The following is a 14358-nucleotide window of genomic DNA, read 5'->3' as shown; positions in this document are numbered from 1 at the left end:
GAGGGTGTTGCCAGCCGTGCCTTTCTTAAGGAACAGAAGACACGTACAGTGGCCTCTGCACACACGTAAGAGGTGGGGGGGCAGGCCTGGTGTGACTTGACGTGGGCGCACAGCCCACTGTGTTTACGGGAAGCGGGGAGTGTTCAAAGTGACCGCGCTCCTTACACTTGGGTGCGGCCCGTCCTAGGTGGACACTGCTAACATTTATCCTGAGAGTGCGCATGAGTGTGTGTGCACGTGCGCACAGGCATGGGAGGGGGGAGAGCCCACAAGCAGGCTCTGGCCCGCAGTGCAAAGCGAATGCCAGGCTCAATTTCACAAACCACGCGGACGCTTAACCGACCGAGCCCCCAGGCGCCTCCCCTTGGCGGTCCCGGGGCCGACGCCGTGCGGAGGGGGACTCGGCGCAGCCTGCGGGGAGGGCGCCGCGCTGCACCAAACCTTCTGTTTGGGGGGAAATGAAGGACTGAAAATGCTGCAGATTTGTTTCCTCCCCAGAAGCCCTGCTTGAGAGGAGTCATCAGCTGCGTGCACCGTTTCCTCCGCAGATTTACACTTAGAAAACTTCAGACCGCGTTGCAGCAGACCTAAGTGTTTCACCTTAAGATATTTTTTGTTTCTAAAATGATAGATTGGAGACATTTGCAGTTAGAATAGTCTTTATTAATATTTTCTGTATTGACATCAGTTCCTCTGAAATAACTTCCCATAAACCCCAGCTTCAACACCTGTGCCTGTTTGAGAACTAAGAGTTTCCCTGAAAGATTACTTAAAACGTAACTGAAAATGCAGAATTCAAGATTTTTCTGACTGGCTTTCAAAGTGACAGCTAAAGCCATGGCACAAAATTCTCCTTTTTTTTAGTAACTCGGTCAGCGCGAACTGACTGGGAACCTGACCCCTGGGAAGGGGCCCGCTCGACTGAAGCGAGTCACCGCGGCTTGTTGTTCAAGAGCAAGAACCAGGCAGCCGTGACCCTGGCCCTGCCTGACTGGCCCGTTGGCCCGCACACCCCCCAGGTGCTCAGGGGGCACTCGAGGTCCTAACGTGACTCTCGGTTTCTTTTGGTGCTTTCTCGGCCTTCAGTGTCTGGATACTGAGAAAGATCTAAGGTCAAAACTCTGCTGAACATGCAGTCATCAAACTGGAATGAGAGAAGATGGCTCAAGTCACTTCTCCACAGAGGAAAAACATGTCACTAAACATAAAAGGCCACTAGGGACTCTGGATTTGCACTTAAAAAAGAACCTCCGTATAGCCCTGGTCTCCAGGCACACCGGCTGTGTGCTGTCCGGTGCCAGGACAAGCGCGTGCCCCCCGACGCCGCCCTCTCCGGCACAGACCGCTCTGAGCTGCCAGCTACCGAGAACCAGCTGACGCGGGAGACTCCCAGCACGGGGCTCCAGGGCTCCATTCACAAAGGAAAGGGGCCCGGATGTGGGAGGCCTGGCTCCGCTCTCGCCGATGGAGAGGGCGCCCACTGCGCGCGCACCGAAGTTCCCCGGCCCGACCCTGCCCCGGGAGCCCCCACCCCCTTTGCTGGTGCAGCCGGTGGCCCCGGGCATCCCCGAGCCCATGTGCGTTTTCCTCCTGTTAACCTGCCTTCTGCCGGGCTGGCTTACAGGCCCCCAGCCGGGGAACCTAAGTGCGGAGAGGGAGAAGCTATTTGTCCCCGCTGTGCGGTGTGAGAATTTCCAGTGGCTCCCAAGCATCTTGCAGGCACAGGAAGGAAAATTAATTTTTATCTTTGTTTAAATGAAAACTCAGCAATAAAGCCTTTCTGTCCCCAAGCTGCATGATGTGAATTAGCGGTGCTGCTCCCTCAGCTCAGGTAAGTGCTGGGAGCAGGTTGAGGGGTGTCTGAGTTCTAAGTTACTGTACAACCTGGAATGTCTGGTGAGTTTGTTTTTTTCCTCGGTGGTCCTTTCTGAAAGATAAACGGGCCCTTTAGTGCTGCCTTTAGTGTTTGGTCTAAAACAAACATTACAGGAGCATGAACGGCACTGCGGACGGTGTAGGTTAGCGTGCAAATCACTGCCCCCTAATTCTCTATTTTTCAGTTAAAGTCGATCGTAAAAAGTCCATGTGCTGCCATAGAAAAATACCTTGAGTTTTCATCTCTGCTTCAATTCAAAAACCCATCTGAGCCTGATGTTGATCAAACAGCATGTGCAGACCCCGCTGGGGCCTGTAACCACGCCTCAGGACACAACAGGGCGACCTCGTGGCCGTCTTTACCTCTGGGTAGATGCCTATCAGCGCATCGGCTTGGGAATAGAATTCCTCCTTCAGGGAAATGACGATCATCTGAAACTGCTCCTGAGTCTGCTCTTTGATGTAACTTGAGACCTGGGGGGGCGGGGGAGACGAAAAGCACACATTTCACCAGCAAGGCACAGGCCACCCTTCTGGGCCCTGGGAGCGTGACTGTGCCCGTCTCACAAGTCTGCCCACTGCAGGGGACAAGGCGCTTACTTGCCTTTCTGGTAACTCCATAAACCCAGCGTAAGTGCAGAAATTAAAATAAAAGGTTAAAAAGATTGTCTTATTAAATCTGCCATCTAAAACTTCACGAATATCTTAAAGAACAAAGCTCTAACTTAACACCATCAAGTGACTATGCAATCAGCCTTCATAACAAGATACAGATACCACTTAGACATTATCAGGGTGAGCAAGGACTGGTCTGCAAGTTTCCAACTTCCTATTTTGCTAATAACTCAAAGCCAGAAGATGGGGAAAATAGCAATTACCTATGAATTAATAATCCACCCTCAAATCATTTGGTTAGAGTTGAACTCGGTGGCTCCTTCAGGAAGCTCAGATCCAAGGAAGGAGAGAAAACTGGATAGAGAGGGATCGCGCTGAACAAACGCTGCCAAGAACCCAGAGAAAGGTGGAGAACCCGGCCAGTCTCCCAGGGCGTTTGCCAACTCCCTGCACGTCTCTGAGGCGCTGGAACAGCTCTTGTCCGCGTGCCCGGGTCCTGACTGTGCTGGGCTACCAAGGACCAGTGCTGGGAGAGGAGTCCGGGGCAAGGGGAGTGGCCAGGAGGGGAAACGGCTTTTGGCGAAGAGGCTGAACTCACAGGCAGAGGAACTCCGCACTGCGCCTGCAGAGCCGCCCGAGGAGCATGGGGCCGCCCTGCGCACGGGAGGGAGTGGGCACCAAGTGGGAGCCTCAGCAGGGCAGATCCCGGCGGAGACAAAGTTAACACGTCTTTAGAAACAGGCTGGATGCCCACAGAAAAGTCTTAAGACCTTGACCCTGGAGAGGCCAGGCACACGTGGCAGTCTTGCTGGGAGGCACGGATCCCTTACATGCTGAGAAAAGAGGCAGTCCACAAAAATAGACCCCCTTCAACCCCCTCCCCCAAAGATGGGCTTCACCTCTCGGGGAGGTGTCTCCTAAACAAGGCCACTGAGTCCAGTGAGCCAGTGCACACTGGCCGGTGTTCTAGAAACGACAGATCGTCTCTTGTTCTGGTTTCCTTTCCCTTCCCCAGTTACCCTGATGCCTGGCAGGTCACAGAAGGTGGCTCTTTCCTGTCCTCTACAAAGTTCAAAGGTACTGGGGGTCTGTTTTCTCAATTTTGTGATTGTGGAACAGACACGTCAGAAAGCAGGGGTGAGGGTTCTGGGCTGGGTGAGCACAGCTGGGACGGCGCTGACTGAAACCAAGCGGGCCAAGTGGGCCACCAGGACAGCCCCAGGCCTGAGCCCACCCATTCCTCCCCCGCTCCAGCATCCCCTGGTGGACTCCAGGGACTTGGGACCTGCCCGGTGGCACCCAGGATGGATCATCTCTCAGAGGTGGACTCCTGAGCCAAGCCCCCAAGACCAAGGCATGTGCCACCACGCCTCTTTACAAATAGCGTGGTCTTTCTAGAAGACGGACGTGCCTGGAAGCGGAACCAGGAGTCTGATTCACCGTCTGCAAACGGATGGCTCCGGCCGCAGGGCCGAGACTCCGGGGTCTGTGGGCCGGAAGCGCCCCTCCTCTGGCCGTGCGCACGTGGCTGAGCCCACCCCGCAGGTGGCTTCACACAGCCGTGCTCTGGGCTTTAAGGCTGACTTTAAGTGGAACTGACTTTAAGAGCTGAACTGTTTCCCTCACTGTCCTGTTTACTGAAAACAGGATCAGGGACGAGTGCGGCAACTGGGTACGTTTTACTAAATGAAGGGGGAAGCAGAAGTCTGAACTCTAATTCCTTTGGAATTTTACTTGGAAATGTTACTCTTGGACCTTCTTAAGCCAATGATTTGGTCCTGTGTGCCACGGGGTCTGCTGGCGCCCCTCCTGGCCCGGGCGTCTAGAAGTGGGGAGAAGTCCCCCAGCAGTGCCGTGGGCTCAGCACGGCGACCCTCACTTGACTCCCTGTTCTGGTTCCCCAGCAGTTCACGGAGGCCCCCTGACCCCTGAATGCAAACGACTCCCCCCACTCATCAGATTTGGTTTTCAATCCACCGTTATCAGAGTGTGTGTTCACAGGGGCCCGCCTTCTGACCGGAGGTGGTCCTCTGATCACAGGCGGTCTGCTGGAAATTAGAAGCAGAGAGAAACTTACTTTGCCAATGTTCGTGTTGTCCAGGGCCGCGTCCACTTCATCTAAAACGAAGAACGGCGCAGGCCGAAAGCTGGAAGAAACCACAATCAAGGAAGTCATGACTTTCTGTTCTACAGGACGCCTGGGGAAGGGCGTCACGGGTGTTCGGGGTAAACAAGACACGTCCTCCTGGATGCTTCTGCCTCGTCACCAGTGGCCCCTACGGTGCCCAGTCCAATGGGCAGTGCTCAGCCGGCGTCCGCCGGGACCGTCTACCCCCACCTTCCCCCCTGCTCCTCCCTGTGCGGTGCTCGAACGTTCTCACACCGCGGTGCTTCCACGCTCCCTCCCCGTGATTCCCTTGATCTCGGGTCTCCGCGCCACCCACGTACGCCCGCCTCACATGCCCAACAGCTCATCCCAAATCCCACTCCTCACCTGCCCTTTCGGACCTGTTCCCCCCCACGGCCTTTTCACTCGAGTTGATACGGGGTCACCCCTGCTGCCTCGCCCCCCCACACCTTGTCTGCTCAGCCTCCACTCTCACCCTGGCCCAGCCCATCCTTCCCGCTCTCCTTGACTGCTACACTCTCCTAACTCTGTGTCCACCGCTGTTGCATTCAGTCCATTCACTATAGATGCCGGCTGTCTCTGGCCTCAGGGCCTTTGCACATGCTGCTCCTCATGTCTAGAACAATCTTCCTTTAGCTACATCCACATGACTTGGTCCCTTCATTCCTTCAAATCTCTGTTCAAATGTTGCCTTCTCACATAGGCCTTGCCAGGGGAATCTTTAGTACTGCCAACCCTTCCCTGCTACTTCCTATCTCCCTCCCCTACTTTATTGTTTCTCGATAGCATCCGTCATTTCCTGATAGTTTCTTAGATAGTTCTCATCCGTCTTCCAAAACAAAACTAAAGTATCTTTGAGGCAGGCATTTTGTTTTGTTCCCTGCCGTCTCTCCGGTGCCTGCACCACCACCTGATACACCGTAGATATTTAATCAGTATCGGTTGAATAAATGGATGGAAGTGACACCTAGTAACTCTTATTCTAGAGATCTGCTCAACACAGGCTCATGTCTGGAGTCCTGCTGCCTCCTGCATTAATGGTACTTTCTTTTCCTTCCCCGCACTGGCCTCCTCTCGGGAAGGTGAGAAGTTACGCCAGTCCCTCCTGGTCACGAGGCAGACGCAGCACCGCACACACCGGGCTTCATCTCACAATGATCTGCATGTGGGAAGTCCGTTGTCCTAATCTCGGCTGACATTTTCTCTATCTACTTCACAAACTGCCACCACCATTAGTGGAGATGAGGAGGTTAAACATTTTTTCAGAAGAAATACTTCACATGACGTTCTTTACATAAACGTAGCTCTCTGAATATATACTAGGAAAATAATATACAGTTTGGATGTTTTGTTCTGCTTGTTAACTGTTGGCAATCCTGATGTCACACCTGGTCATTCCAGGATTTCTTTTTCTTCTTTATTTTCTAGAAACCTAGAATATTAGTAGCTTCTGGTAATTCAAGAAATTTAATGAAAATCTGTCAGAGACTGAATTATGTATTAGGTTTGCAGTATAACTTATAGGCCTAGCCAACCTGAGCTGTCTGGCTGGAGAACCGTTTTGCGTAACACGTGCTGAAAGAGACCCTCCCTGCGGCCTCACCTGTGCACAGCGAACAGGAGGGCTAAGGCTGCCACGCACTTCTCTCCCCCCGACAGATTGTCCATTGGCATGAACCGTTTGCCTGGAGCCACGCAGTTGTAGCTAATGCCTTCTAGGTAAGGCTCTTCTGGGTTTTCTGGGCTAAGAAATGCCTGAAACACAGGTTATTTATTTGGCAACATCACAGAAGCGATTAGTACATTTCGACTCTGGACACTTGGAGTGCAGCTACGAAACAGTCTCTCGGTTAGGTTTCCCTCCATTTTGCTGGGAGAACACCAATGCCTATAAATAACGTGTGTGGCTTTACACGCGGCCACAGGAAACAGGGCTGTCCGGGTGGCAGGACAGGGAAAGCATTCTGTCACACACGAAGGAGCAGGCCTCCCACAGGACTGCCCTTCAAACCTCAGCGGCACATGTCACACAGCCTGACAAAGCAGTCTTCGCGCAGCTCACAGAGCTGCCCACTCGCCGGCCATTCACTGACCAGCTGCCGCGGGCCAGGCGCTGCCGACACAGACGGGAGTCCTGCTTCAGGAAGCTGATGGTTTATTGTAGTCTTACTTTACTGAAAACAAGTAAATCCTCCTGCCTTTGGTTCCGTCCTCCCCTTTGGTCCTCTGCCCAACGCCACAGGCCCCAGGTCAGCCTTCCCCAAGACCCTCTACAGAGCACACACGAGATCAAATCAGTACCAGAAAACAGAACTCCAGAACTGAAGAGAATCTGGAAACAAATGCTGACAACCCCCACTCATTTTTCAGATGAAGAAACAGGACCAGAGAGGTTCTGCCTCATCCAGGCTGACCAGTGGGACTGAGAGTGGGGTCCAGAATACCGTTACTATGGGAACCAACCTTCTGGAACCAACTTTGCTCCAGCAGTGGGTCATTCAGATAATGGTGGGTGTTTATTCCCAACCAGAGAACACCTACCACCACCACAACTCTCCCGGCAATATCCGGGCGGAAACACCGACCTGGGCACTGGCGTTTCTGCAGAGCTTCTTGTAGATTTGGTCAATGGAGATGGAGACGTGCTCAAAACACTGGCTGAAGAGGTCGTATCTCCTTTTTTTCACCTGTTCAAACTCTTGCCTACACATTCTGGCTTCCCTTCTGCTGGCCTCAAAAGCTGAGAGAGAATCAACGTTCTTTATTGTGAAGACCATTGGGGGGATGGCTTCTCTTATTGTAACTTTAAAGCATGGAGTATTTTAAAAACTGGACTTTGAATTTGGTGGTCTTGAGTAACGCCTACCTTTAAAATACCTCAGCTGTTACTAATTCCAAGAGCATGGCTCTTAAAATTGATGAGCTCTTTTCCTAGTAGGGTTAATTTTTAAATACTAGTGACAAATTCTGTGAAGAATCTAAGATGACCGTTGTACTGGTATTAAGAAATTATGTTCTGGGGCGCCTGGGTGGCTCAGTCAGTAAGCATCCGACTTTAGCTCAGGTCATGATCTCATGGTTCATGGGTTTGAGCCCCACATCAGGCTCTGTGCTGACAGCTAGCTCAGAGCCTGGAGTCTGCTTTGGATTCTGTGTCTCCCTCTCTCTCTGTCCCTCACCTGTTCACGCTCTGTCTCTCTCTGCCTCTCAAAAATAAATAAAAAATTAAAAAAAAAAAAGAAATTATGTTCTAAAATTACCAGGACACTTGTTTTTAAATTAAAGAACACCTCTTACAAAGGCAGCAACCAGTGACTCAGTACTAAACGTGCAGATGAATATGGGACCACAGAGGAAGATCCAGGTTAAAAATAACGATGCAGAGCCCGCGGCCCCCAGGAGTACAGCCGCGCCGCCACGCACAGTCGGCCTCACCGTCTGTGGACTCCTGGAACTTGTCCCTGACGATCTTGAGGTTCTCGAGGGCTCTCAGGTTTGGGGCCACCGTCTTCAGCAGGATGTCCTCCTGGGACGCTACCTGTTGCAGCAGGAGTTCGAGGTGGGCCTCCACTTCTTTATCGGATTGCAGAGCCTATTATTGGCAAAGAACACCGATGACCAGCTTGCCTTCAGATCCTAACTGCTGAGTAGTTAGGCACAGGGCCCTTCAGAACCGGGTCCCTGCCTCCCTTCTCCACAGCTACCCCTTCCCTCCCTTGCAGCCCTGAGTCTGAACCACAGCTGGGCCGGGCCCTGCCTGGCTCCCGTGTTCTAGATACTGCTCTCTTGGAGCATGCTTCGCCTCCACACTTCCTAACCCGGGCAAAGAGCAACAATTCATAGATCACCTTCATTTTCTTATTCATTAAAAAATACTTTTCGTTTACTTATGTATTAGACCTGGAGGATTCAGTGATGAAGAGTGTCCTCTCCTTGCCCTTAGAGCACTCCCAGGAAGTCAGACAACAGGCTGGAACTGACAGCCGTGTGGAAACCCTCTAATGGCAAGTAGGGGTGCTGCGGGGCAGGGAGATGGCGTCCAACCTGTCTGGAGGGGGAGACACTTAACCTGAAACCACCAGGATGAACAGACCTTGAGTGAGGAGGGAAGGGAGGAAGGGGTTTGGCATGACCTTCCAGGAAAGCCTTCTTGCCCTCCCAGGGTGGTTCACTGCCATAGGATAAAGGTGACGTTTTAAGGCATTGAGAAGACAATTATTTGAAAAATGTTGGGTAAACTGGCTAACTTAGGTAACTTTTTAAAAACAGATTCTTACTTCATCTACCAAAATAAATTTCAGATGAATTAAATAGGTAATGAAAACAAAACATGAACAGGAACAATATTTATAAATATTTACCTCATAATAAGCTGGGTAAGGATTTTCTAAAAATGAAAGCACTAAATAGACTAGAGAAAAGACAAAAACTTTTCTGTGATTGCCAAAACGTAGCAGAAATACAACCCAAGAGCCCAACAGGTCTCACAACACCTGTTAAGAACATGTGAAAGTACAGGATGTGGATTTGCTACTTGGCATCTACCCTCCACGCCCTCCTTCTCACAGAGCCCGCGTTGGAGCATTTCTGGCTCATGGGTCTCCTGCAGCTGGCGGGGGCGGCGGAGGCCCTGCTGGATCTGAGGCTAAGCTGATCCCACCCCCGACAGTGCTTAGTCACCGACTGGGGCCACTGTGAGGCCAGCACAGCTCCTGGAGCTCGGTCAGAAAAGCCCTTCTTCACTCTGAAGAACACACCACCACAGAGGCTGCCTGTCTCTTCCCTGAAGGCTGTGGCTGTGTGGCTGAAACGTTAAGACGGGCCACTTGTGCCCTCAGCAAGAGGACCGACCTCAGGAGGGAGTCAAAACCAAAGCATGACTTCTGGGGATGATGGAGAAACAGCCAAAGCTGCTAAATTAAAGAGACCTTGAAACCGGATCCCAGGTCTGTGCTCTGCAGTTGTGAGGGATGTGTCCCCTACAGTGAGGGCCACACCGGGACTGTGACAGGCCACATCCAGGATCCTGGAGCTCGGTGGCTACTTTGGTCTACCACAGGGCTTCTCAGAGACTAAAGATCATTGCCAACCTCCAAGGAGATAGCCCTTCGAAAAACTGGCTGACCACAGAAGATTTCATTTGGGAAGGATTTCCATGATAATAATGTTCTATGAACACACAGTGAGAAATGCCGATATAAACATTTTTAAAAAGTTATCTATACCACTTCTTCAAAAACCATTAGGAAATCTACTTTTTCCATAAACCTATGGTCTAAAAATTATTCTGTATATTTAAATATTCAATATCACCATGAATTAGCCCTAACAGAAATCTCTTGATTACCTTCAAATCGTCTCTTAGAGAGCTGTAGTCTACCTCAATGGCTTCTTCTTTTTCATAGATGTCGACTGCTGCCTGGGTACTTTCTGCTTCAGTTCCCAACTGAAAGACAGATGAAGGCCTTTCTGAGTTACATGAAATGATCTCTACTCATCCATCTGGGCCAGGCCACCTCACTCAAGTTCAAAGTTAAAATCCTTACGCGGCCGACAAGGCCGTGATGACCTGGCAGCAAGAGCCCCAGATAGTCCGTGTGCACAGAGGATTCTGGGCCTAGTGCCCTAGCGCAGTCTCTCTCTCCACAGAAGAGTCTTCCCCTACGAGAACCCTGGAGGCCTAGGTCACATACCCTCTGTTTGAACACCCCCAGTGGAAGGGAATCTCAGGTTCAATCTCTACGCTTCAAAGACAACTACTCCTAAAACAACTATTGTAATTATTTCTACCCAGAGTTCCTTGTTCAGCCCTGTGGAGAGAGACAATTTCTACCTCGTGCCTTTTCTATCTCAGCCTTTATAGAAGATCTTGTAGTGCATCCCCATTACGTGGTCACTACCAGACGTGGTTACAAAATTCCAGGGCCCTTCACCTTTCTCGTAGAAAAGTGTCCCCTAGGAGAAGAGAGCTGTTTCTGGGGCCTCTCCTTCCTAACCCTGTATCCCCGTGGGGACCAGAAAAAACAAATGTCATCCTTCCTTTGTGACAGGCCATCTTCTAATGGAGAAGAACGATCACATTCCCCAAGCAGAGTCTTCCCAGCACATGGTTGGGACCTTTTTATTCTCCTGAACACTTTACTCTTAAGAAGCACCATGCTTTAAAAAGTAAATGCAGGGGCTCCTGTGTGGCTCGGTCAGTTGAGCATTGGACTCTTGATTTTGGCTCAGGTCATGATCCCAGGGTCATGAGATTAAGTTTCATGTCAGGCTCCTGGTTAACATTCTCTCTCTCCCTCTGCCCCATTCCCAGGGTCGAGCGTTCTCTCTAAAAAATAAGTTAAAAAAAACCCCAGACTGTTTTCTTTCTCCAGTCTAATGGCCATTGTTTTCCTGCTCCCATCTACTTCTGCTATTAACAGCCTCCTCCCTTCTCCTTCCGCACCTACGGGAGCGGACCCATGCCCAGGAGCCAGAGTTCCCCCCAGGATGTCCCTAGCAGAGCCAGGGACAGCGCGCTTTCCCTACTGGTCGGGGGGAGTGGTTACAGCTGCAGCCCTGTGCGGAAGGCCGATTTGGGAAGAGAGAGCCAATATATACTGAGCCAGAGAAGAGTTCTTGGCTGAGTCAGGCATGAGATCACCTCCATTCCAGGCCTGTTTCTTTACCCCCTTTAAAACCTTCTGAATTGGGTTTATGTCATTTGTGGCCAGGAAAGGCCGGTCTGGAACGTGATCTCTGCTAAAAAAGAGAGAAAAGACAAAGGACTTTGAGAACAAGGTTATGAGAAGTAGCAAGGACTAAGGGCACCTCTGGGGTGAAGGAAGGATGGAACGGAGCAGATGTCTGACTGTGGGCAGAGCGGGGTGGGGGGGGGTGCGGAAGGGAGACCCCAGGGAAGCAAGAGCTCAGAGACGAATGACCTGAAAGGCAGGACAGTTACTGTCGCCATCCTGTGGACGAGCTGACAGGAAGACACTGTCTGAAGCCCACGGCAGCAGCCTTCCTAACACCGCCCCCAAAGGTCGCCAAGTCCAGCAGCTCTGATTCCTCTCGGGTGTCTAATGTGTAGGAAGGAAACTCTGGCCCATCCTGGAGGGGCTAAACGGAAACGGATTAGCGAGAGGCAGAAGAGAACGGCACAAGACGCCCTTTTCCCTCCCAGGAGAGTCTTCTCCGCACATAATGGGGCTCTGGACCAGAGGACGCATCTGCAGAGCAGGGACTTCACTAGGCAGTCCCCGGGCACCACGTTAACTTCCACACGACTGCGTGCATGTTACAGTCATGCGGCAGATTACCTCCACTTCAATGATGTCGTCCAGCGAGCCCGACAAAAGAATGATCTCGATGTCTTGAACTTTGCAGTCAAGCAGCATATTATGTTTCTCTAGCCGTTTCTGTTCCAAAGAAGTTTGAAGGCTTACAACTTCTTTTTGCCATTTTCCCACTTCCCTGCAAATACACAGATATGAAAAGTGATTCCATCTTACTCACTCATAAAGTACCAAGAAGAAAAACTGAGGTGTTACACATAAACCTGCAGGGGAAAACGATGGCTTCTTCCGAGGAGTGCTGGAAGTTCTAGAGTCACCTCACGGAGGCTTGTCCCGTAAACTTAACACTCCTGGGAAAGGCCATGAATGTAATGAGTTTATCCAAGTGAGCATTTTCAAATAATAAACATAATTACTTGAATCAGGCTAGCTTTGTTTTAAAATCTGTATAATTTTTCAAGCTGTATTTCTCCCTCAATATAAGCTCTATACTTTAGAACCTCAAACCAAGGAAATAATCTTTAATGTTTTTTTTATTTTTGAGAGACAGAGAGAGACAGCACGAGCAGGAGAGGGTCAGAGAGAGAGGGAGAACAGGATCTGAAGACAGACTCTGAGCTAGCTGTCAGCACAGAGTCTGAGACGGGGCTCGAACCCATGAACTGTGAGATCATGACCTGAGCTAAAGCCGGACGCTCAAATGACTGAGCCAGCCAGGTGCCCAAAGAGAAACAATCTTTTTTTTTTTTTTTTAATTTTTAAAATAGTTTTTTTATTTTTGAGAGAGCGAGAGCGAGCGATTGAGACGACAGGGGTGGGGGAGAGAAAGAGGGAGACATAGAATCTGAAGCAGGCCCCAGTCTCTGAGCTGTCAGCACAGAGCCAGACATAGGGACTCAAACCCAGAAACCGTGAGGTCATGATTTGAACCGAAGTCACACATTCAACCCACTCTGCCACGCAGGCATTATCCCCCTAGTAAATTTCAAGTGTACAATACACTAGACTTAACTCTGGTCACCATGCTCTAAACGCCGAGAAACAATCTTTTAACAAGAGAAAGGTCTGACCAAGTAAGTCACGACGTACCTAATGGTTGGAATGGTTTTATTTATTACAGCCTCTGTTACTGTAATGCCTTCTATCTTAAATGAAGGTTCGGGGGGTTTACCAGCTAAAACAATGTGGGATTTTAAAGAGGACCTGGCAACAGGACCAAAAAATAAATCAAGAATTATGTGGTTTTCAAGAATATGATGATGAACACAGATGTGTTTCTGTTTAAACTAAACACAACAGTGAAAACAACTCCAGAGTAAGTGAGCTTTAACTCTACTCAAAAGCCTTGGACCGAGACTCTCTGGCGCTGTCCTGAGAAGCTGAAGGGCTGTGGACCGGGAGCAAAACTGCGAGATGCTGGCAGTGGAGCAAAACCAGAGCACATTTCATCTCCTCATTCACGGCTGCGTCAACCACGCAGCAAAGCAGAGGTCACGGGGGCGCAGCCAGCCACCCGACTCCAACGTCCCCGTCCCCGTCACGACACAGACGTACGCTCATCATGTGCAGGTGTGTGTATGTGTCTACGCACAGGCCCCACGGAACCCCGACAACGGTCGGGGAGGCGGGCGCCGTCGGGACCCCCGTGACGATTTACTGCACCAGGAGAGCCGGGCCGGGCTGCAGGAAGCCCCTGTCCGACAGCACCGGGGACGCAGGGGGAGGGCCTCTTCCCGCAGGTCCCCGCCTTCATCTGCCAAAACGAACCATTCATTCCAAACAGCTGCCCACCTCTTTTGGTTTTCCCCTAAATGAGAATGTTTGAAAAGTGCGAAGTGGGACACGTATTCAAATAACAAAACTGCCTGTAACAAATTTCCAGTTGGTAGCAAATGTCTTTAAAATTCTGCTTGTGGTTCTTTAAACTGATAAACTTCTTGATTACCTGTCGGCAGCCAAAGCTTTCTTCCGCTCCTCTTCAAGCTGAGCTTGGGCTTTCTCGGTGTCGGCATTCTGAGTGACAAATATGTCCTTAAGTTGCTGCCCCTTCGCCATGAGTTCATCCACAATTTGCAGACACTTTTCTTCAGCCTGAATGAGGTGATTCGCATTGTGAACTTGGCCATCTTTTACATTAATAAGGTCAACCGATTATCCTGCCGTCGTCAGCAAAGCAGAGCAGTGATTCTGTGCGCTGCCTGAGCTTCTGTTCCACAACGTGACCCACTCTTCTCCTACCTGCCTTTGTCCTGCCCTTGGGACTCATTCCTCAGCCTGCTACCCTGACTCTGTTCCCATTGTCCAGCGAAAATGTTGCTGCTATGACCCCTTAATTGGCAATTGAGCAGACACCCCCCCAGACTTTACCTTTTTGACAACTGCCCTCACCCGCTCCTTCCCAAGCTCCCCGCTCTGCCCGGGGTGGGGGTCTCAACCATTCATATGTGGTTTCAGTTTACTCCC

General features: G+C 50.8%; 1 protein-coding gene across 1 annotated transcript in view; it reads right to left on the bottom strand.

The window, feature by feature from the left end:
- Positions 1-641: 641 nt before the first annotated feature.
- Positions 642-14358, bottom strand: part of SMC1B (structural maintenance of chromosomes 1B) — a 70060-nt gene continuing 56343 nt past the window's right edge. The window contains exons 17-25 of the mRNA XM_029954845.1: positions 13841-13986; positions 11920-12073; positions 9966-10064; positions 8054-8210; positions 7204-7358; positions 6222-6373; positions 4568-4637; positions 2239-2349; positions 642-1144 (exon numbers count right to left, since the gene is read on the bottom strand). Coding sequence (XP_029810705.1) covers positions 1043-1144; positions 2239-2349; positions 4568-4637; positions 6222-6373; positions 7204-7358; positions 8054-8210; positions 9966-10064; positions 11920-12073; positions 13841-13986 — 1146 coding nt within the window. The 3' untranslated portion in view covers positions 642-1042. The remainder of the gene's footprint in view (positions 1145-2238; positions 2350-4567; positions 4638-6221; positions 6374-7203; positions 7359-8053; positions 8211-9965; positions 10065-11919; positions 12074-13840; positions 13987-14358) is intronic.

Source organism: Suricata suricatta, chromosome 10 (genome assembly GCF_006229205.1).
Source record: "Suricata suricatta isolate VVHF042 chromosome 10, meerkat_22Aug2017_6uvM2_HiC, whole genome shotgun sequence".
NCBI lineage: Eukaryota > Metazoa > Chordata > Mammalia > Carnivora > Herpestidae > Suricata > Suricata suricatta.
Note: the sequence above shows the minus strand (reverse complement) of the source record. Positions and strands in the feature narration are given on the sequence as shown.